Raw genomic sequence first — 21,950 nt, 5'->3', positions numbered from 1 at the left:
GTCTCTATAGCTGGTTTGACTGTCTCTATAGCTGGGTTTATGACTGTCTCTATAGCTGGGTTTATGACTGTCTCTATACTGGGTTATGACTGTCTCTATAGCTGGGGTTTATGACTGTCTCTATAGCTGGGTTTATGACTGTCTCTATAGCTGGGTTTATGACTGTCTCTATAGCTGGGTTTATGACTGTCTCTATAGCTGGGGTTTATGACTGTCTGTATAGCTGGGGTTTAGGACTGTCTCTATAGCTGGGTTTATGACTGTCTCTATAGCTGGGGTTTATGACTGTCTGTATAGCTGGGTTTATGACTGTCTCTGTAGCTGGGGTTTATGACGGTCTCTGTAGCTGGGGTTTATGACTGTCTCTATTCACCCCAGTGGGATCTATAGCTGTTAACCTACTGTAAACCCTGAAGAACTGTTAAGCTCCTATGAGATACTATGGACACTTAAGAATACATGCCAGAGAGTAGCATTGACATGCAGAGGTGTTTGTTTTTTTAAAGGTAGAATCCTTACTGGTGAAACGACCGGGAACGTTTAGGATATAACGTCAAGAAATAAGTTACCTTCCCTCCCCTGTGACATCACTGCGTGCGTGATAGAACAGCAGGATATGTTTTTACCATGCTGGGCAACGCTCCCCTCCGCCGTTTGTCAACAAATCCAAGACGGTTGGGGGCGCACCGTGGCGCCCGTTTCCCCTCATGTGATTTCATCTGAAATAGAAACAATAACAAAAGTCTTCCCTCTGCCTCTGTTTTGGGGGTAAAAACGCTGAGGGTTGGGCCTGGAGAAACCACTTTCAAATTCTTAGACAGAGCTATGGATGCAAGGACTGACCATCCATGACATCAACATGATAGTTTTAACCATGTGTTGAGGCTGTACAGTGTTTGTTTACATGTAGGTTGTTCACAAACAGAGTAAAACAAGCTGATGTTTTGTGTTTCGATGGGATACGACAGTAAAACTGAACTCATGAGACGTCATTCTGTAAGAATCAATGGGTATATATATATCATTCATTTATAAGTCAAAAAATGAATGTAGAAACTCAGGATTGTATCTTTTAAAAGCCTTTGCCATGAGGTACTGTGAAGACATTACCATTAGCTGTCTGTCTGCTTTGGAGGAATATTTGAGAGGAGTTCCTGTTCGTACATGACATTTGCCCAGCAGTCTCCCAGGGGACACAGGGAGGGAACATGAGGTTTCTCTACTGGTGTGAAATGAGGAGGAATACAGGTCCTTTATAACGGTTGATGCTGCATTACAGACTATAAAACACACACACTCTCATTAACACAGGCATGGTGTTATGTTCTGTACAAACTGTACGTTCACAAGGTCTTTTCCCAGCATCCTCTTTGAATCACGCTACATTTCTTTATCTGTTGATATGGACAAGTGTGTTTCCAGCAGTATGCTAGAAAGGCTTACATAGTTATTTCTGGCATAGACACACACACGCACACACACACACACACGCACACACACACACACACACAGAGAGATATATATTCAAACAGATGTACATAAACACACACACACACACTTCGGCAGGCACAACTGTGGGAAAGTACTGTTGGCACATGTGGGCCTAACAGATATCTGCAGGGCTGTGAACATACATTCTGCTCTCCTAGCCAGCTGTTCACACACACTACACAGGAATGTCTGGAGTACATTACATTTGTTAACCTTGATATTGATCATCCACCCTCTCTCCTCTCCCCTCTGTCCCCTCTATCCTCTCCTCTCTCTCCTCTTTCTCTCCTCTCCCCTCTGTCCTCTCTCTCCTCTCCCCTCTGTCCCCCCTCTCTCCTCTCCCTCTGTCCCCCCTCCCTCCCCTCTGTCCCCCCTCTCTCCCCTCTGTCCCCCCTCTCTCCCCTCTGTCCCCCCTCTCTCCCCTCTGTCCTCTCTCTCCTCTCCCCTCTGTCCTCTCTCTCCTCTCCTATCTGTCCTCTCTCTCCTCTCCCCTCTGTCCTCTCTCTCCTCTCCCCTCTGTCCTCTCTCTCCTCTCCCCTCTGTCCTCTCTCTCCTCTCCCCTCTGTCCTCTCTCTCTCTCCTCCTCTGTCCTCTCTCCTCTCCCCTCTGTCCTCTCTCTCCTCTCCCCTCTGTCCTCTCTCTCCTCTCCCCTCTGTCCTCTCTCCCCCTCCCTCTCTCTCCCCTCTGTCCTCTCTCTCCTCTCCCCTGTCCTCTCTCCCCTCTCTCCCCCTCTCTCCTCCCTCCTCTCTCCTCTCTCCTCTCCCCTCTCTCCTCTCTCCTCTCTCCTCTCTCCTCTCTCCTCTCCCCTCTGTCCTCTCTCCTCCCCCTCCCTCTGTCCTCTCTCCTCTCCCTCCCTCTGTCCTCTCTCTGTCCTCTCTCTCCTCTCCCCTCTGTTCCCCCTCTCTCCCCTCTGTCCTCTCTCTCCTCTCCCCTCTGCCCCCCCTCTCCCCTCTGTCCTCTCTCTCCTCTCCCCTCTGTCCCCCCTCTCTCTCTCTCTCTCCTCTCTCCTCCCTCTCCTCTCCCCTCGTCCTCTCTCTCCCCTCTGTCCTCTCTCTCCCCTCTGTCCTTTCTCTCCCCTCTGTCCTCTCTCTCCCCCCTCTGTCCTTTCTCTCCTCTCCCCTCTGTCCTCCTCTCCTCTCCCTCTGTCCCCCCTCTCTCCTCTCCCCTCTGTCCCCCCTCCCTCCCCTCTCCCCCTCTCTCCCCTCTGCCCCCCTCCTCTCCCTCTGTCCCCCCCCCCTCCCTCTGTCCTCTCTCTTCCTCCTCCCTCTGTCCTCTCTCTTCCTCCTCCCTCTGTCTTCTCTCCTCCTCCTCCCTCTGTCCTCTCTCTTCCTCCTCCCTCTGTCCTCTCTCTTCCTCCTCCCTCTGTCCTCTCTCTTCCTCCTCCCTCTGTCTTCTCTCCTCCTCCTCCCTCTGTCCTCTCTCCCCTCTCCCCTCTGTCCTCTCTCCCCTCTCCCCTCTGCCCCCCCCCTCCTCTGTCCTCTCTATCCTCTCCCCTCTGTCCTCTCTCCCTCTCCCCTCTGTCCTCTCTCCCCTCCCCTCTGTCTCTCTCCCCTCTCCCCTCTTCCTCTCTCCCCTCTCCCCTCTGCCCCCCCCCTCCTCTGTCCTCTCTATCCTCTCCCCTCTGTCCTCTCTCTCCCCCTCTCCCCTCTGTCCTCTCTCCCCTCTCCCTCTGCCCCCCCCCTCCTCTGTCCTCTCTATCCTCTCCCCTCTGTCCTCTCTCCCCTCTGTCCTCTCTCCCCTCTCCCCTCTGTCCTCTCTCCCCCTCTGTCCTCTGTCCCTCTCCCCTCTGTCCCCCTCTCCCCTCTCCCTCTCTCCTCTGTCCCTCTCTCCTCTGTCCCTCTCTCCCCTCTCCCCTCTGTCCTCTCTCCCCTCTCCCCTCTGCCCCCCCCCTCCTCGTCTCCCCTCTGTCCTCTCTCCCCTCTCCCCTCTGCCCCCCCCCCCTCCTCTGTCCTCTCTATCCTCTCCCCTCTGTCCTCTCTCACCTCTCCCTCTGTCCTCTCTCCCCTCTCCCCTCTGTCCTCTCTCCCCCTCTCCCTCTGTCCTCTCTCTCCTCTCCCCTCTGTCCTCTCTCCCCTCTCCCCTCTGTCTCTCCTCCCCTCTCCCTCCTCCCCCTCTGTCCTCTCTCCCCTCTCCCCTCTGCCCCCCCTCCTCTGTCCTCTCTATCCTCTCCCCTCTGTCCCTCTCCCCTCTCCCCTCTGTCCTCTCTCCCCTCTCCCCTCTTTCCTCTCTCTCCTCTCCTCTCTGTCCTCTCTCTCCTCCTCTCTGTCCTCTCTCCCTTCCTCTCCTCCTCTCCCCTCTGTCCTCTCTCCCCTCTCCCCTCTGTCCTCTCTCCCTCTCCCCTCTGTCCTCTCTCCCCTCTCCCCTCTGCCCCCCCCCCTCCTCTGTCCTCTCTATCCTCTCCCCTCTGTCCCCCCTCTCCACTCTGTCCTCTCTCTCCTCTCCCCTCTGTCCCCCCTCTCTCCCTCTCTCTCCCCTCTGTCCCCCCTCTCTCCTCTCCCTCTGCCCCTCCTCTCCCCTCTGTCCTCTCTATCCTCTCCCCTCTGTCGTCCCTCTCTCCTCTCCCCTCTGTCGTCCCTCTCTCCTCTCCCCTCTGTCCCCCCTCTCCCCTCTGTCCTCTCTATCCTCTCCCCTCTGTCCTCTCTATCCTCTCCCCTCTGTCGTCCCTCTCTCCTCTCCCCTCTGTCGTCCCTCTCTCCTCTCCCCTCTGTCGTCCCTCTCTCCTCTCCCCTCTGTCCCCCCCTCTCCCCTCTGTCCTCTCTCTCCCCTCTGTCCTCTCTCTCCTCTCCCTCTGTCCCCCCTCTCCCCTCTGTCCTCTCTCTCCCCTCTGTCCTCTCTCTCCCTCTGTCGTCCCTCTCTCTCTCCCCTCTGTCCCCCCTCTCCCCTCTGTCCTCTCTCCCTCCTCTCCCCTCTGTCCCTCTCCCCTCTCCCCTCTGTCCCTCTCTCTCCTCTCCCCTCTGTCCTCTCTCCCCTCTCCCTCTTCCTCTCTCCCCTCTCCCCTCTGCCCCCCCCTCCTCTGTCCTTCTATCCTCTCCCCTCTGTCTCTCTCCCCTCTCCCCTCTGCCCCCCCCCCCCTCCTCTGTCCTCTCTATCCTCTCCCCTCTGTCCTCTCTCCCCTCTCCCCTCTGTCCTCTCTCCCCTCTCCCCTCTGTCCTCTCTCCCCTCTCCCCTCTGTCCTCTCTCCCCTCTCCCCTCTGTCCTCTCTCCCCTCTCCCCCCTCTGTCTCTCTCCCCTCTCCCTCTGCCCCCCCCTCCTCTGTCCTCTCTATCCTCTCCCCTCTGTCCTCTCTCCCCTCTGTCCTCTCTCCCCTCTCCCCTCTGTCCTCTCTCTCCTCTCCCCTCTGTCCTCTCCCCCTCTCCCTCTGTCCTCTCCTCCTCTCCCCTCTGTCCTCTCTCCTCCCCTCTCCCCTCTGTCCTCTCTCCCCTCTCCCCGTCCTCTCTCCCCCTCTCCCCTGTCCTCTCTCCCCTCTCCCCTCTCCCCCCCCCCTCCTCTGTCCTCTCTATCCTCTCCCCTCTGTCCCCCCTCTCCACTCTGTCCTCTCTCTCTTCTCCCCTCTGTCCCCCTCTCTCCCCCTCTCTCTCCCCTCTGTCCCCCCTCTCTCCTCTCCCCTCTGGCCCCCCTCTCCCCTCTGTCCTCTCTATCCTCTCCCCTCTGTCGTCCCTCTCTCTCTCCCCTCTGTGTCCCTCTCTCCTCTCCCCTCTGTCCCCCCCTCTCCCCTCTGTCCTCTCTATCCTCTCCCCTCTGTCCTCTCTATCCTCTCCCCTCTGTCATCCCTCTCTCCTCTCCCCTCTGTCGTCCTCTCTCCTCCCCTCTGTCGTCCCTCTCTCCTCTCCCCTCTGTCCCCCCCTCTCCCCTGTCCTCTCTCTCCCCTCTGTCCTCTCTCTCCTCTCCCTCCCCTCTGTCCCCCCTCTCCCCTCTGTCCTCTCTCTCCCTCTGTCCTCTCTCTCCCTCTGTCTCTCTCTCCCCTCTGTCGTCCCTTCTCCCTCTCCCCTCTGTCGTCCCTCTCTCTCTCCCCCTGTCCCCCCCTCCCCCTGTCCTCTCTCTCCCCCCTGTCCTCTCTCTCCCCTCTCTCTCTCCTCCTCCTCTCCTCTCTCTCCTCCCTCTCCTCTCCCCTCTGTCCTCTCTCTCCCCTCTCCCTCTCCTCTCTCTCCTCTCTCTCCTCTGCCCTCTGTCCCCCTCTCCCCTCTGTCCCCTCCCCTCTCTCTCCCCTCTGTCCTCTTTCTCCCCTCTGTCCTCTCTCTCCCCTCTGTCCTCTCTCTCCCCTCTGTCCTCTCTCTCCCCTCTGTCCTCTCTTTCCCCTCTCTCTCTCCTCCCTCTCCTCTCCCCTCTGTCCTCTCCTCTCCCCTCTCTCCTCTCTCTCTCTCCCCTCTGTCCCCCCTCTCTCCTCTCCCATCTGTCCTCTCTCTCCCGTCTCTCTCTCCCCTCGCTCCTCTCTCTCTCTGTCTTCTCTCTCTCTCTCTCTCTCCCCTCTGTCCTCTCTCCTCTCCTCCCCTCTGTCCTCTCTCTCCCCTCTCGCTCTCTCCTCTCCCCTCTGTCCCCCCTTTCTCCCCTCTGTCCTCCCTCTCTCCTCTCCCCTCTGTCCCCCCTCTCCCCTCTGTCCTCTCTATCCTCTCCCCTCTGTCCTCTCTCTCTCCTCTCCCCTCTGTCCCCCCTCTCTCCCCTCGGTCCCCCCTCTCCCTCTCCCCTCTGTCCCTCTGTCCCCCCTCTCTCCTCTCCCCTCTGTCCCCTCTGTCCCCCCTCTATCCTCTCCTCTCTCTCCTCTTTCTCTCCTCTCCCCTCCCTCTCTCTCCTCTCCCTCTGTCCTCTCTCTCCTCTCCCCTCTGTCCCCCCTCTCTCCTCTCCCCTCTGTCCTCTCTATCCTCTCCCCTCTGTCCTCTCTCTCCTCTCCCCTCTGTCCTCTCTCTCCTCTCCCCTCTGTCCTCTCTCTCCCCTCTCGCTCTCTCTCTCTCCCCTCTGTCCCCCCTTCTCCCCCTGTCCTCCCTCTCTCCTCTCCCCCTGTCCCCCTCTCCCCTCTGCCCCCCCCTCTCCTCTCCCCTCTGTCCCCCCTCTCCCTCTGTCCTCTCTATCCTCTCCCCTCTGTCCCTCTCTCTCCTCTCCCCTCTGTCCCCCATCTCTCCTCTCCCCTCTGTCCTCTCTATCCTCTCCCCTCTGTCCTCTCTATCCTCTCCCCTCTGTCCTCTCTCTCCTCTCCCCTCTGTCCTCTCTCTCCCCTCTCGCTCTCTCTCCCCTCTGTCCTCTCTCTCCCCTCTCTCTCTCCTCCCTCTCCTCTCTCTCCCCTCTGTCCTCTCCCTCTCTCCTCTCTCTCTCTCCCCTCTGTCCCCCCTCTCTCCTCTCCCCTCTGTCCTCTCTCTCCCCTCTCTCTCTCCCCTCACTCCTCTCTCTCTCTGTCTTCTCTCTCTCTCTCTCCCCTCTGTCCTCTCTCTCCTCTTCCCTCTGTCCTTTCTCTCCTCTCTCTCCCCTCTGTCCCCCCTCTGTCCCCCCTCTGTCCTCTCTCTGTCCTCTGTCCTCTCCCCTCTCTCTCTCTCCCTCCCCTCTGTCCCCCCTCTGTCCTCTCTCTGTCCTCTGTCCTCTTCCCTCTCTCTCCCCCTCCCCCCAGCCCTTCCCATTGGTGTCGTCCTCTAGGTGGATGGTGAAACGAGGGGAGCTCACAGCCTTCGTGGAGGAGAACGGCATCTTCTCCAAGAGGACGTCACGTCATCAGGTCTACTTCTTCCTCTTCAATGACGTCCTCATCCTCACCAGGAAGAAGAGGTGGGTCCACAGTCTCACTAGCCAATCACAGCCAATCCCACAGTCTAACCAAGCATTCACAGTCAACTCCGCAGTCTCACTAGCCAATCACACAGATGGGGAGGGTGGTGATGATAGCATCTTTAAGTATGCTAGAGGTAAAGATTGTGAGCTGGCAAGCCCAAATTGTCCGTAGGTCATTGCGACAGAGTTATGTGCAGGAAACCACGTATCTTTGTGTGAGTCTCTGGGATGAGTCAAGTGTGACCTTGCAGTGATATGTGTATATACACCTCCCATAAGACTAAGTAATTAACCTATTTTAAAATGTTTATATGACTCTATAAAGACAATTAAAATAGACAAGCAACTCGTTAGACAATGAGTTGACGTTGACTAGCAAGAATTGGGTCTGAGAATTGTCTACATCAAAGGCAGATGTTTAATTAACATTGGAACAATGAATGGATGAACATACCAGGCATGAAGCTTAAGTTACAAACATTAACAAACATTATTCCAACCATATGGATCCTCAAGTTAACTTATAGGACAAAGCATGAACATAGAGATGCTTATGTCACGAACCGGCTCGAAGTCCGTTACAAAAAGGGAGACAACTTCGAGATAAGGAATAACAAAATATATTTATTAACTGAAGTAAACTAAATACAATTATCACTGGTGTGTGTAGTCAGTAGTCAGTAGTGTAAGTGAGTGGTTGAGTGTATCAATGTGATAATGAGGGGTGTTGAAAGGTGCCAAAACAAACAAACAAAATGCCACAACCAAAATCTATCAGTGTGTCTGCATGGAGAGAGTCTCCTCAATGAATGGGGAAGAGGTGTATTTATCCCGGGACACCCCCGGGCCCAGGTGTGTCCCACGTCGCTGACGACCCTCCCGGCTCCGCCCACCGACATCCTAATAAGGAAAACAAGAGCAAAGAGAGAGAATTCGTCAGACAGAGTGGGAGGGTCGTCACACTTACTAGACCAGAAGCCTAGAATTCTAGGAAATGAGAATTGATCATATAACCTTCCTCCATGAACTGGATACAGGATAAGAGAGAGAACCAATGCATTTCATTACATGTGTAACATCTGAAGGTGGAACCTTCTCAACCCAAAACCAACCACCATTGACCAATCAAACCATACCAAGTTTACAGTAACCTAAACACCCCCAGGCCCGGTCTCCACAGGGTGTCACAGCATCTAAAGGCTGGTGTGATGAGGGGATGAGGCCGATGTAAATAAGACAGGATTTCTGAGAGGAACATAAAACCTCTTTGAGTAATTCAGAGTTCACCCTGTCCAGATACAAGTTACCACAGAGATCATACATATAGAGTCCTCTTTAGGGGACAAGTTACCATAGAGATAATACATATAGAGTCCTCTTTAGGGGACAAGTTCCCACAGAGATAATACATATAGAGTCCTCTTTAGGGGACAAGTTACCATAGAGATAATACATATAGAGTCCTCTTTAGGGGACAAGTTACCACATAGATCATACATATAGAGTCCTCTTTAGGGGACAAATTACCATAGAGATAATCCATATAGAGTCCTCTTTAGGGGACAAGTTACCACAGAGATCATATATATAGAGTCCTCTTTAGGGGACAAGTTCCCACAGAGATAATACATATAGAGTCCTCTTTAGGGGACAAGTTACCACATAGATCATATATATAGAGTCCTCTTTAGGGGACAAGTTCCCACAGAGATCATACATATAGAGTCCTCTTTAGGGGACGAGTTACCACAGAGATCATACATATAGAGTCCTCTTTAGGGGACAAGTTACCACATAGATCATATATATAGAGTCCTCTTTAGGGGACAAGTTACCATAGAGATAATACATATAGAGTCCTCTTTAGGGGACAAGTTACCATAGAGATCATATATATAGAGTCCTCTTTAGGGGACAAGTTACCACAGAGATCATACATATAGAGTCCTCTTTAGGGGACAAGTTCCCACAGAGATAATACATATAGAGTCCTCTTTAGGGGACAAGTTACCACAGAGATCATACATATAGAGATCCTCTTTAGGGGACAAGTTACCACAGAGATCATACATATAGAGTCCTCTTTAGGGGACACGTTTCAGATACCAGACATGGATACTATAGTATTATTCTGTCACAATAGTCAGTCCTCAGGGTACTGTAACAGAGAGATACATTTTGGCCCCTCAGAGGGGGAAGGGCTGACTAGTCCTTTGTGTTCCTGGACCGTTTTCCCCTGCAGCTTCAGGTGTCGGAGAGCACATACATTAGGGCTGAGCCTCCTACATTGGAGTGTGGGTCGTTTCCCAGAACACACCTCACCACCCTGTCCCAACATGCTGATAGTGAAAGTGTAGCCACGTGGCTGCAGTGCCAGGGACAGGTTAGGTGGGGCAGGCTGGGTGGGACAGGCTGGGTAGGACAGGCTGGGTGGGACAGGTTGGGTGGGACAGGCTGGGTGGGACAGGCTGGGTGGGACAGGCTGGGTGGGACAGGCTGGGTGGGACAGGTTGGGTGGGACAGGCTGGGTGGGACAGGCGGGTGGGACAGGTTAGGTGGGGCAGGCTGGGTGGGACAGGCTGGGTGGGACAGGCGGGTGGGACAGGCTGGGTGGGACAGGTTAGGTGGGACAGGCTGGGTGGGACAGGCGGGTGGGACAGGCATGGTGGGACAGGCTGGGTGGGACAGGTTAGGTGGGACAGGCTGGGTGGGACAGGCTGGGTGGGACAGGCTGGGTGGGACAGGCTGGGTGGGACAGGCTGGGTGGGACAGGCGGGTGGGACAGGCTGGGTGGGACAGGCGGGGTGGGACAGGCGGGGTGGGACAGGCGGGGTGAGACAGGCGGGGTGAGACAGGCGGGGTGAGACAGGCAGGGTGGGACAGGCTGGGTGGGACAGGCGGGGTGAGACAGGCGGGGTGGGACGGACACACACACACACCCATACAGTGCATTCTGAAAATATTCAGACCCCTTGACTTTTACCACATTTTGTTACGTTACGTTACAGCCTCATTCTAAAGTGGTTTAAATAATTTTTATACCTCATTAATCATCCCACAATACCCCACAATGGCAGAGTGAAAACAGGTTTTCAGACATTTTTGCAAATGTATATAGAAAATTATAGAAATACCTTATTTACATAAGTATTCAGACCCTTTACAATGAGACTCAAAATTTATCTCAGGTGCATCCTGTTTCCATTAATCTTCCTTGAGATGTTTCTACAACTTGATTGGAGTCCACCTGTGGTAAATTCAATTGATTGGACATGATTTGGAAAGGCACACACCTGTCTATATAAGGTCCCACAGTTGACAGTGCATGTCAGAGCAAAAACCAAGCCATGAGGTTGAAGGAATTGTCCGTAGAAGGGTACCAAAACATTTCAGCATGCATTGAAGGTCCCCAAGAAAATAGTGTGTTCCATCATTCTTAAATGGAATAAGTTTGGAACCACCAAGACTCTTTCTAGAGCTGGCCGCCCGGCCAAACTGAGCAATCGGGGGAGAAGAGCCTTGGTCAGGGAGGTGACCAAGAACCCGATGGTCACTCTGACAGAGTTCCAGAGTTCCTCTGTGGAGATGGGAGAACCTTCCAGAAGGACAACCATCTCTGCAGCACTCCACCAATCAGGCCTTTATGGTAGAGTGGTCAGACAGAAGCCACTCCTCAGTAAAAGGCACATGACAGCCCGCTTGGAGTTTTCCAAAAGGCACCTAATGGACTCTTAGAACACGAGAAACAAGATTCTCTGGTCTGATGAAACCAAGACTGAACTCTTTGGCCTGAATGCCAGGCGTAACGTCTGGAGGAAACCTGGCACCATCCCTACGGTGAAGCATGGTTGTGTCAGCATCATGCTGTGGTGATGTTTTCCAGAGGTAGAGACTGGTAGACTAGTCAGGATCGAGGGAAAGATGAACGGAGAAAAGTACAGAGAGATCCTTGATGAAAACCTGCTCCAGAGCGCTCAGGACCTCAAACTGGGGCGAAGGTTCACCTTCCAACAGGACAACGACCCTAAGCACACAGCCAAGACAACACAGGAGGGACTTCGGGACAAGTCTTTGAATGTCCTTGAGATGGCCAGCCAGAGCCCGGACTTGAACCCGATCGAACATCTCTGGAGAGACCTGAAAATAGCTGTGCAGCGACGCTCCCCATCCAACCTGACAGAGCTTGAGAGGATCTGCAGAGAAGAATGGGAGAAACTCCCCAAATACAGGTGTGCCAAGCTTGTAGCGTCATACCCAAAAAGACTCAAGGCTGTAATCACTGCCAAAGGTGCTTCAACAAAGTACTGAGTAAAGGGTCTGAATACTTATGTAAATGTGATATTTCATTTTTATTTTTTATTTTGTAACAACCTGTTTTTGTTTTGTCATTGTGAGATATTGTTTGTAGATTGATTGAGGGGAATTAAACAATTTAATCAATTTTAGAATAAGTCTGTAACCTAACAAAATATGGAAACAGTCAAGAGGTCTGAATTCTTTCCAAATGCACTGTACGTACTCGAGTGACCATTTCTGGAAAATGTAACATCAAATGGCCTGGCTAAACATACTACAAACCTGTCTCTATTGGTGTCTGTGGTGTGTCTGTGGTGTATTTGGCCTGTGTGTCTGTACATATGTGTGTCTGTATTGAACGTAACCTGCTGCTCATTGTCAACGGGATCAGAATGGAAGCTGGGTTTTCCTTCCCTCAAAACAATTCAGGAACATTCTGCACGCCATGAATACAGTTTGTCTTCCTGGAAACCATATGGCTCGTGTGTGTGTGTGTGCTTCTCATTTCCTGAATCTCCAGCTGTGTCTGAGACGGATCGCCATGCCGCTCTCTCTCAAAATACCTCAAATCTTTTCTTTCTTTCTGGGAATTTGATCCAATGCAGCAGGCTCCAGCAGTATGCTGCCGCTGGCATGTGTTCAGGGTTGGGAATGTTTGGGTTTGTTCTGTTGAGGCACGGGAACCCTGCTGTGGCACGCTACTACCTCGGGTTTCTCATCATCATCATCTCTCTCTCTCTCTCTCTCTCTCTCTCTCTCTCTCTCTCTCTCTCTCTCTCTCTCTCTCTCTCTCTCTCTCTCTGTCTCTCTGTCTCTCTGTCTCTGTGTCTCTGTGTCTCTCTGTCTGTGTCCCTCTCTCTTTGTGTGTCTGTGTCTCTCGGTGTGTCTCTGTCTCTGTCTGTGTCTCTGTCTCTGTCTGTGTCTCTGTCTCTGTCTGTGTCTCTCTCTCTGTCTGTGTCTCTCTCTCTGTCTGTGTCTCTCTCTCTGTCTGTGTCTCTCTCTCTGTCTGTGTCTCTCTCTCCGTCTGTGTCTCTCTCTCTGTCTGTGTCTCTCTCTCTGTCTGTGTCTCTCTCTCTGTCTGTGTCCCTCTCTTTGTCTGTGTCTCTCTCCATCTGTGTCTCTTTCTCTGTGTGTGTCTCTCTCTGTCTGTGTCTCTGTCTCTCTCTCGCTCTCTCTGTCTGTGTCTCTGTCGCTCTCTCTGTGTCTCTGTCTGTGTTTCTCTGTCTGTCTTTGCATGAAGAGAAATTAATGTACTTGCTAGAAACATTGTAGGCTAGGTCACGGTACATTAGGCCAACAGTATAGCTTGATAGAGAGAGTTTAGTCAACGTTAACCCTGAACACCATGCTGCTGGCCAGTCTCTCTTGGACTACCTCTTCTCAAACCTCAGGAGATGGCTCTGATGTGGTTCCCCTGCCCAGCTACCTCTTCTCATAGCCTCAGGAGATGACTCTGATGTGGTTCCCCTGCCCAGCTACCTCTTCTCATAGCCTCAGGAGATGACTCTGATGTGGGTCCCCTGCCCAGCTACCTCTTCTCATAGCCTCAGGAGATGACTCTGATGTGGGTCCCCTGCCCAGCTACCTCTTCTCATAGCCTCAGGAGATGACTCTGATGTGGGTCCCCTGCCCAGCTACCTCTTCTCATAGCCTCAGGAGATGACTCTGATGTGGTTCCCCTGCCCAGCTACCTCTTCTCATAGCCTCAGGAGATGACTCTGATGTGGGTCCCCTGCCCAGCTACCTCTTCTCATAGCCTCAGGAGATGACTCTGATGTGGTTCCCCTGCCCAGCTACCTCTTCTCATAGCCTCAGGAGATGGCTCTGATGTGGTTCCCCTGCCCAGCTACCTCTTCTCATAGCCTCAGGAGATGGCTCTGATGTGGGTCCCCTGCCCAGCTACCTCTTCTCATAGCCTCAGGAGATGACTCTGATGTGGTTCCCCTGCCCAGCTACCTCTTCTCAGGAGATGGCTCTGATGTGGTTCCCCTGCCCAGTTCCTTCTTCTCATAGCCTCAGGAGATGGCTCTGATGTGGTTCCCCTGCCCAGCTACCTCTTCTCATAGCCTCAGGAGATGGCTCTGATGTGGTTCCCCTGCCCAGCTACCTCTTCTCAGGAGATGGCTCTGATGTGTATTGTTGATTTAACAAACAACTAAGAGCGTCTGTTAAATGACTCAAATGTCAGAGTGTAACAAATAAACATGGGGCAGCAGGTAGCCTAGCGGTTAGAGGCAGGTAGCCTAGCGGTTAGAGGCAGGTAGCCTAGCGGTTAGAGGGGCGGCGGGTAGCCTAGCGGTTAGAGGGGCGGCGGGTAGCGTAGCGAGCGTAGCGGTTAGAGGGGCGGCGGGTAGCGTAGCGAGCGTAGCGGTGAGAGGGGCGGCGGGTAGCCTAGCGGTGAGAGGGGCGGCGGGTAGCCTAGCGGTGAGAGGGGCGGCGGGTAGCCTAGCGGTGAGAGGGGCGGCGGGTAGCCTAGCGGTTAGAGGGGAGGCAGGTAGCCTAGCGGTTAGAGGGGCGGCAGGTAGCCTAGCGGTTAGAGGGGCGGCAGGTAGCCTAGCGGTTAGAGGGGAGGCAGGTAGCCTAGCGGTTAGAGGGGCGGCAGGTAGCCTAGCGGTTAGAGGGGCGGCAGGGAGCCTAGCGGTTAGAGGGGGGGCAGGGAGCCTAGCGGTTAGAGGGGCGGCAGGGAGCCTAGCGGTTAGAGGGGCGGCAGGGAGCCTAGCGGTTAGAGGGGCGGCAGGGAGCCTAGCGGTTAGAGGGGCGGCAGGGAGCCTAGCGGTTAGAGGGGCGGCAGGGAGCCTAGCGGTTAGAGGGGCGGCAGGGAGCCTAGCGGTTAGAGGGGCGGCAGGGAGCCTAGCGGTTAGAGGGGCGGCAGGGAGCCTAGCGGTTAGAGGGGCGGCAGGGAGCCTAGCGGTTAGAGGGGCGGCAGTTAAATAAAGGTGATTTAAGAAACGTTTGTCTCCTTTCACACCCATCATGATCTGGTGAAGTCAGAGGTGAATCTCTGTTATTCTATTTCATTTCTACAATTGTAAAGCGACTTTGGGTGCTTGAAAAGCACTATTTAAGTCTCATGTTTTATTATTATTTATTATTATTATTTAAATGCTTGCTTGCCTTATCAAGTTCAAAAGTTATCTTAACTTTGTGAGCCCACTTCAAGGGACCAATCAGATGACAGGATTTTGAAACGGAAGCAGGGAAATCCACCCACACAATTGTTGTGGAGAGATGCATGGCAGAGAGTGTTCAGGAATACCGGACTCTAGATCCACAGGAACATTACTTTTACACACCAGCTGGCCTCTCCTCTTCCACACACTCTCTCCTCTTTTTCTCTCTCACTTTTTTTGTTTCCCTCTGTTTTCTCTCTTTCAAGCTTATCTCCCATCTGTGTTTGTTTGAGTAGGCCCGATCTGCCCAGGACATTCTGCTTTCTCTGTCTGTCTGTCTGTCTCGCTCTGTCTCTCTCGGTCGGTCTCTGTTTCTGTCTGTCTTCGTCTGTCTCTGTTTCTCTCTGTCTCGCTCTGTCTCTCTATCGGTCGGTCTCTGTTTCTCTCTGTCTCGCTCTGTCGGTCTTCGTCTGTCTCTGTTTCTCTCTGTCTCGCTCTGTCTCTCTATCGGTCGGTCTCTGTTTCTCTCTGTCTCGCTCTGTCGGTCTTCGTCTGTCTCTGTTTCTCTCTGTCTCGCTCTGTCAGTCTTCGTCTGTCTCTGTTTCTCTCTGTTTCGCTCTGTCTCTCTATCGGTCTCTGTTTCTCTATGTCTGTCTGTCTCTCTCTGTGTCTTTCTATCGGTCTGTCTGTCTGTGTCTCGGTCTGTCTCTGTCTGTCTTCGTCTGTCTCTGTCTCTCTATCGGTCTGTCTCTGTCTGTATGTCTCTGTCTCTGTGTCTTTCTATCGGTCTGTCTGTCTCTGTCTCTGTCTCTCTCTGTGTCTGTCTGTCTGTCTGTCTGTCTGTCTGTCTGTCTGTCTGTCTGTCTGTCTGTCTGTCTGTTTCTCTGTCTGTCTGTCTGTCTGTCTGTCTGTTTCTCTGTCTGTTCCTCTGTCTGTCTCTCTCTATCAATCTGTCTTTGTGTGTGTGACTAAGCTAGCGTCTCAGCACTCCCACTTAGCACCAGAACATTCTGCTCTCTCTCTTTCTGTCTGTAAACATCCTCTCTCCTCCCCTCCGTCTCTATCTCTCTTTCTCTCCCTCCATCAAAGATGGGTAACTGGTCGTGCAGTTAATATTCTGATGATGTCTGTTCAGTCACCGAGGAGGAGAAGCCTTTAGCACAAACCACCGGTATCAAAGGACAACATGTTTCTCCTTCTAGGTGTGTGTGTACATATTGCAGCTCTTATCTCTCTTTGTGTGACTGCTAAGTCCTCCTCTCTACTGTTCTCATTCAGTACTTCTGTATTCTACCCCCCCCCCCCCCCCCCCCCCCCCCCCCCCCCATTCCACAGAGGAATGTAAATGGGATTCCATATAGGAGGAGGGGATTCTGGGTTCGAATTCTTTACTGACACTTTACACACCAGACACTTCGTCCTATTTCTGATTCCCCCCCCCCCATTTTAACCTCTCCTCCTCCTCTTAGCCTCAGACTGGTTGTCGTTGGTTGCCGTGGGGATTCAGTAATTGAGTGTAGGGTGTGATGGGTACCAGAGGTCCCTGCCTCCAACCTCTCAACAGTGACAGGTCTTCTCAACCAGCCGTAGGAAAGGGCCCCCACTGAATTGGGGCGTGTGTGTTCGCGTGCAGGGAAGTCGATCCCTGGATTGTAGTCCTTTGGCTGTTATTCCATATCCCAATTGGACCCCAGCCGACCCCTAACTCAGCTTCCCAGCCGACCCCTAACTCCGCTTCCCAGCAGACCCCTAACTCAGCTTCCCAGCCGACCCCTAACTCAGCTTCCCAGCCGGCCCCTAACTCAGCTTCCCAGCCGACCCCTAACTCAGCTTCCCAGCCGGCCCCTAACTCAGCTTCCCAGCCGGCCCCTAACTCAGCTTCCCAGCCGGCCCCTAACTCAGCTTCCCAGCCGGCCCCTAACTCAGCTTCCCAGCCGGCCCCTAACTCAGCTTCCCAGCCGGCCCCTAACTCAGCTTCCCAGCCGACCCCTAACTCAGCTTCCCAGCCGACCCCTAACTCCGCTTCCCAGCCGACCCCTAACTCCGCTTCCCAGCCGACCCCTAACTCCGCTTCCCAGCCGACCCCTAACTCCGCTTCCCAGCCGACCCCTAACTCCGCTTCCCAGCCGACCCCTAACTCAGCTTCCCAGCCGACCCCTAACTCAGCTTCCCAGCCGGCCCCTAACTCAGCTTCCCAGCCGACCCCTAACTCAGCTTCCCAGCCGACCCCTAACTCAGCTTCCCAGCCGGCCCCTAACTCAGCTTCCCAGCCGGCCCCTAACTCAGCTTCCCAGCCGGCCCCTAACTCAGCTTCCCAGCCGGCCCCTAACTCAGCTTCCCAGCCGGCCCCTAACTCAGCTTCCCAGCCGGCCCCTAACTCCGCTTCCCAGCCGGCCCCTAACTCCGCTTCCCAGCCGGCCCCTAACTCCGCTTCCCAGCCGGCCCCTAACTCCGCTTCCCAGCCGGCCCCTAACTCCGCTTCCCAGCCGGCCCCTAACTCAGCTTCCCAGCCGACCCCTAACTCCGCTTCCCAGCCGGCCCCTAACTCCGCTTCCCGGCCGGCCCCTAACTCCGCTTCCCGGCCGGCCCCTAACTCCGCTTCCCGGCCGACCCCTAACTCAGCTTCCCGGCCGACCCCTAACTCAGCTTCCCGGCCGACCCCTAACTCCGCTTCCCGGCCGACCCCTAACTCCGCTTCCCGGCCGGCCCCTAACTCCGCTTCCCGGCCGGCCCCTAACTCCGCTTCCCGGCCGACCCCTAACTCCGCTTCCCAGCCGACCCCTAACTCCGCTTCCCAGCCGACCCCGAACTCAGCTTCCCCGTGTGAGACAGGGCTTACAGTTACATATCACAGTATTGTTTTTGGACCATATTGTATTGATATTTAACTCCAAGTGTTGTTTTCTAAAATCTATAGGTTGTGTTAGCTAGTGCTAGTTGTGTTAGCTAGTGCTAGTTGTGTTAGCTAGTGCTAGTTGTGTTAGCTAGTGCTAGTTGTGTTAGCTAGTGCTAGTTCTGTTAGCTAGTGCTAGTTGTGTTAGCTAGTGCTAGTTGTGTTATCTAGTGCTAGTTGTGTTAGCTAGTGCTAGTTGTGTTAGCTAGTGCCAGTTGGCTGTACCTGTGGCAAAACTCCAGGATATTTTTCATATTTTTAAATAGTGACCTAACATATTTTCCCTGTCTGATCAAAAGTCATTTCCTCATGTCTCTCTCTCGTCTCTCTGCAGCAGACATATGGTGAGCAATACGTTTGGAACATCAAATCGCAGTATCGAATCGCAATAAATATAGAATCGTCAGAATCACAATACGTATTGTATCAGCACCTAAGTGTGGTGATCATATCTTACCATTGGGTTCCTGGCAATTCCCAGCCCTACATCAAACATGACCTAATTACTACCAAGAAGTAAAGCAGGGCTGAATTGTGATGGAGGTGTTTAAGTTGTGGGGCTAATTGATGTCTCTCCCTCTCCTTCTCTCTCCCTTTTCTCCTTCTCTCCCTTTTCTCCTTCTCTCTCCCTTCTCTCCCTTCTCTCCCTCTCCTTCTCTCTCCCTTCTCTCCCTCTCCTCTCTCCTCTCCCCTTTCTCCTTCTCTCTCCCTTCTCTCCCTCTCCTTCTCCCCTCTCCTTCTCTCCCTCTTCTCCCCTCTCCTTCTCTCTCTCTTCTCCCCTCTCCTTCTCTCTCCCTTCTCTCCTTCTCTCTCCCTTCTCTCTCCCTTCTCTCTCTCTTCTCCCCTCTCCTTCTCTCTCCCTTCTCTCCCTCTCCTTCTCTCTCCATTCTCTCCCTCTTCTCCCCTCTCCTTCTCTCTCCCTCTTCTCCCCTCTCCTTCTCTCCCTCTCCCTCAGTGAGGACAGCTATGCAGTGATAGACTATGCTCTGAGGGACCATATCTGGGTGGGACCCTGCCAGGCCCAGGATATCAACCTATCACCCGTCAGAACCACCGCTGGAATGCTGACATCACGGCATCCCGGGGCCAGCCACCTCTTCCGCCTGCGTTTCCGTAGCAACCATTCCGGAGACAAGGTGCCCATGGTCCTGGGGGTGGAGCTAATGTAAGTGTCACCTTCTAGTGTGCGATCCTTGTGTATCTGTTTGTTTTCTTCTCTATCTCTCCGATCTGGGTTCTTCTCTCTCTGAGCTGGGTCCTTCTCTGGGTCCTTCTCTGGGTCCTGTCTGGGTCCTTCTCTGGGTCCTTCTCTGGGTCCTTCTCTGAGTCCTGTCTGGGTCCCTTTCTCTGAGCTGGGTCCTGTCTGGGTCCTTCTCTAGGTCCTGTCTGGGGCCTTCTCTCCGAGCTGGGTCCTGTCTGGGTCCTTCTCTCTGAGCTGGGTCCTATATGGGTCATTCTCTATTAGCTCAGTCCGATCTGAGTCCTTCTCTATTAGCTGGGTCCGATCTGGGTCTCTCTCTAGCTTTCTTCTCTCCTCTGACTCTGGGTTGAGGTCAGTGATAAAGTAATCTACAGTACTACTGCCAAGAGATGAGCTGTAGGTCTACCTACCGTAGGAGTCCCCTCAAAGCCTACCGTGTGTCTCTCTGTCTCTGTCTCTGTCTCTTTCTCTCATGAAAAACATTGTGTCAATATTGCCAAAGCAACAATGTATATAAAATGGCAGTAAATAATAACAATAAAATGGTAACAGTCAATAGTAGAATGTAATAAATCTAAATATGGAAAATGAAACTATAACTAAATAACGGTCATCTTCACCATTACATCAGTACTACAACTACTATCATCATTACTACCACCATCATTAAACTGCTATCATTACCATTACCACCCATACCACTACTATTTGGAATGATAAACAATAATAGTCTTTCTATCCTGCTGTCTGTCTCCTGCTTTCTATCCTGCTGTCTGTCTCTCATGTCTTTCTATCCTGCTGTCTCTCTCCTGTCTTTCTATCCTGCTGTCTGTCTCTCCTGTCTTTCTATCCTGCTGTCTGTCTCTCCTGCCTTTCTATCCTGCTGTCTCTCTCCTGTCTTTCTATCCTGCTGTCTCTCTCCTGTCTTTCTATCCTGCTGTCTGTCTCTCCTGTCTTTCTAACCTGCTGTCTGTCTCTCATGTCTTTCTATCCTGCTGTCTGTCTCTCCTGCTTTCTATCCTGCTGTCTCTCTCCTGTCTTTCTATCCTGCTGTCTCTCCTGTCTTTCTAACCTGCTGTCTGTCTCTCATGTCTTTCTATCCTGCTGTCTGTCTCTCCTGCTTTCTATCCTGCTGTCTCTCTCCTGTCTTTCTATCCTGCTGTCTCTCCTGTCTTTCTATCCTGCTGTCTCTCCTGTCTTTCTATCCTGCTGTCTCTCCTGTCTTTCTATCCTGCTGTCTGTCTCTCTCCTGTCTTTCTGCTGTCTCTCTCCTGTCTTTCTATCCTGCTGTCTCTCTCCTGTCTTTCAATCCTGCTGTCTGTCTCTCATGTCTTTCTATCCTGCTGTCTGTCTCTCCTGTCTTTATATCCTGCTGTCTGTCTGTCCTGTCTTTCTATCCTGCTGTCTCTCTCCTGTCTTTCTATCCTGCTGTCTTTCTATCCTGCTGTCTTTCTATCCTGCTGTCTCTCTCCTGTCTTTCAATCCTGCTGTCTGTCTCTCATGTCTTTCTATCCTGCTGTCTGTCTCTCCTGTCTTTATATCCTGCTGTCTGTCTGTCCTGTCTTTCTATCCTGCTGTCTCTCTCCTGTCTTTCTATCCTGCTGTCTTTCTATCCTGCTGTCTTTCTATCCTGCTGTCTGTCTCTCCTGTCTTTCAATCCTGCTGTCTGTCTCTCCTGTCTTTCTATCCTGCTGTCTCTCTCCTGTCTTTCTATCCTGCTGTCTCTCTCCTGTCTTTCTATCCTGCTGTCTCTCTCCTGTCTTTCTATCCTGCTGTCTCTCTCCTGTCTTTCTATCCTGCTGTCTTTCTCTTCTGTCTTTCTATCCTGCTGTCTGTCTTTCTATCCTGCTGTCTGTCTCTCCTGTCTTTCAACCTGCTGTCTCTCTCCTGTCTTTCAACCTGCTGTCTCTCTCCTGTCTTTCTATCCTGCGGTCTCTCTCCTGTCTTTCAACCTGCTGTCTCTCTCCTGTCTTTCAATCCTGCTGTCTCTCTCCTGTCTTTCAATCCTGCTGTCTCTCTCCTGTCTTTCTATCCTGCTGTCTTTCTCTTCTGTCTTTCTATCCTGCTGTCTGTCTTTCAATCCTGCTGTCTGTCTCTCCTGTCTTTCTATCCTGCTGTCGTTCTGCTGTCTCTCTCCTGTCTTTCTTTTCTACATATTTTCCTGTTATCACTTCATCCTTCTGTCAGTTGGGTCAAATATGATTTGTCCTGGGAGTGTGTGGGCGTGTGTGTGTGTGTGCTCTACCAAGTGGTCCCGTGTGGCTCAGTTGGTAGAGCATGGCGTTTGCAACGCCAGGGTTGTGGGTTCGATTCCCACGGGGGACCAGTACAAAAAAAAAAAAATAATGAATGTATGTATGTACTTGTAAGTCGCTCTGGATAAGAGCGTCTGCTAAATGACTTAAATGTAAATGTGTGTGTGTGTGTGTGTGGGCGTGTGTGTGTGTTCCATCAGGAACATGTTTGTTTATGTCCCTCAGTACATCTGATGGGCGTCAGAGGCAGGCCTCACTCAGATCAAAGTCTACTCTGAGTTTATAGAGGCCAATTTTCTTTCTCTCAATTCAATTCAAGGGGCTTTATTGGCATGGGAAACATATGTTAACATTGCAAAAAGCAAGTGAAGTAGATAATATACAAAAGTGAAATAAACAATATAAAATAAACAGTAAACATTACACTCACAGAAGTTCCAACAGAATAAAGACATTTCAAATGTCATATGTCTATATACAGTGTTGTAACGATGTGCAAATAGTTAAAGTACAAAAGGGAAAATAAATAAACATAAAATGGGTTGTATTTACAATGGTGTTTGTTCTTCACTGGTTGCCCTTTTCGTGTGGCAACAGGTCACACATCTTGCTGTTGTGGTATTTCACCCAGTAGATATGGGAGTTGATCAAAATCGTGTTTGTTTTCTAATTCTTTGTGGATCTGTGTAATCTGAGGGAAATGTGTGTCTCTAGTATGGTTGTACATTTGGCAGGAGGTTAGGAAGTGCAGCTCAGTTTCCACCTCATTTTGTGGGCAGTGTGCACATAGCCTGTCTTCTCTTGAGAGCCAGGTCTGCCTATGGTGGCCTTTCTCAATAGCAAGGCTATGCTCCCTGAGTCTGTAGATAGTCAAAGCTTTCCTTAAGTTTGGGTCAGTCACAGTGGTCAGGTATTCTGCCACTGTGTACTCTCTGTTTAGGGACAAATAGCAT

The 21,950-nt window shown here is 52.4% G+C and overlaps 1 protein-coding gene across 1 annotated transcript in view; it reads left to right on the top strand.

Annotated features, from left to right (window-relative positions):
- LOC120028943 (rho guanine nucleotide exchange factor 26-like) overlaps positions 1–21,950 on the top strand; it is a 70,942-nt gene that overhangs the window by 26,369 nt on the left and 22,623 nt on the right. Inside the window, exons 7-8 of the mRNA XM_038974217.1 lie at positions 7,085–7,239; positions 18,497–18,706. Of these exons, the coding sequence (XP_038830145.1) occupies positions 7,085–7,239; positions 18,497–18,706 (365 nt within the window). The remainder of the gene's footprint in view (positions 1–7,084; positions 7,240–18,496; positions 18,707–21,950) is intronic.

This window comes from Salvelinus namaycush, chromosome 34 (assembly GCF_016432855.1).
Source record: "Salvelinus namaycush isolate Seneca chromosome 34, SaNama_1.0, whole genome shotgun sequence".
NCBI classification, from domain to species: Eukaryota; Metazoa; Chordata; class Actinopteri; order Salmoniformes; family Salmonidae; genus Salvelinus; species Salvelinus namaycush.
This window is presented reverse-complemented; position numbering and strand designations above follow the sequence as displayed.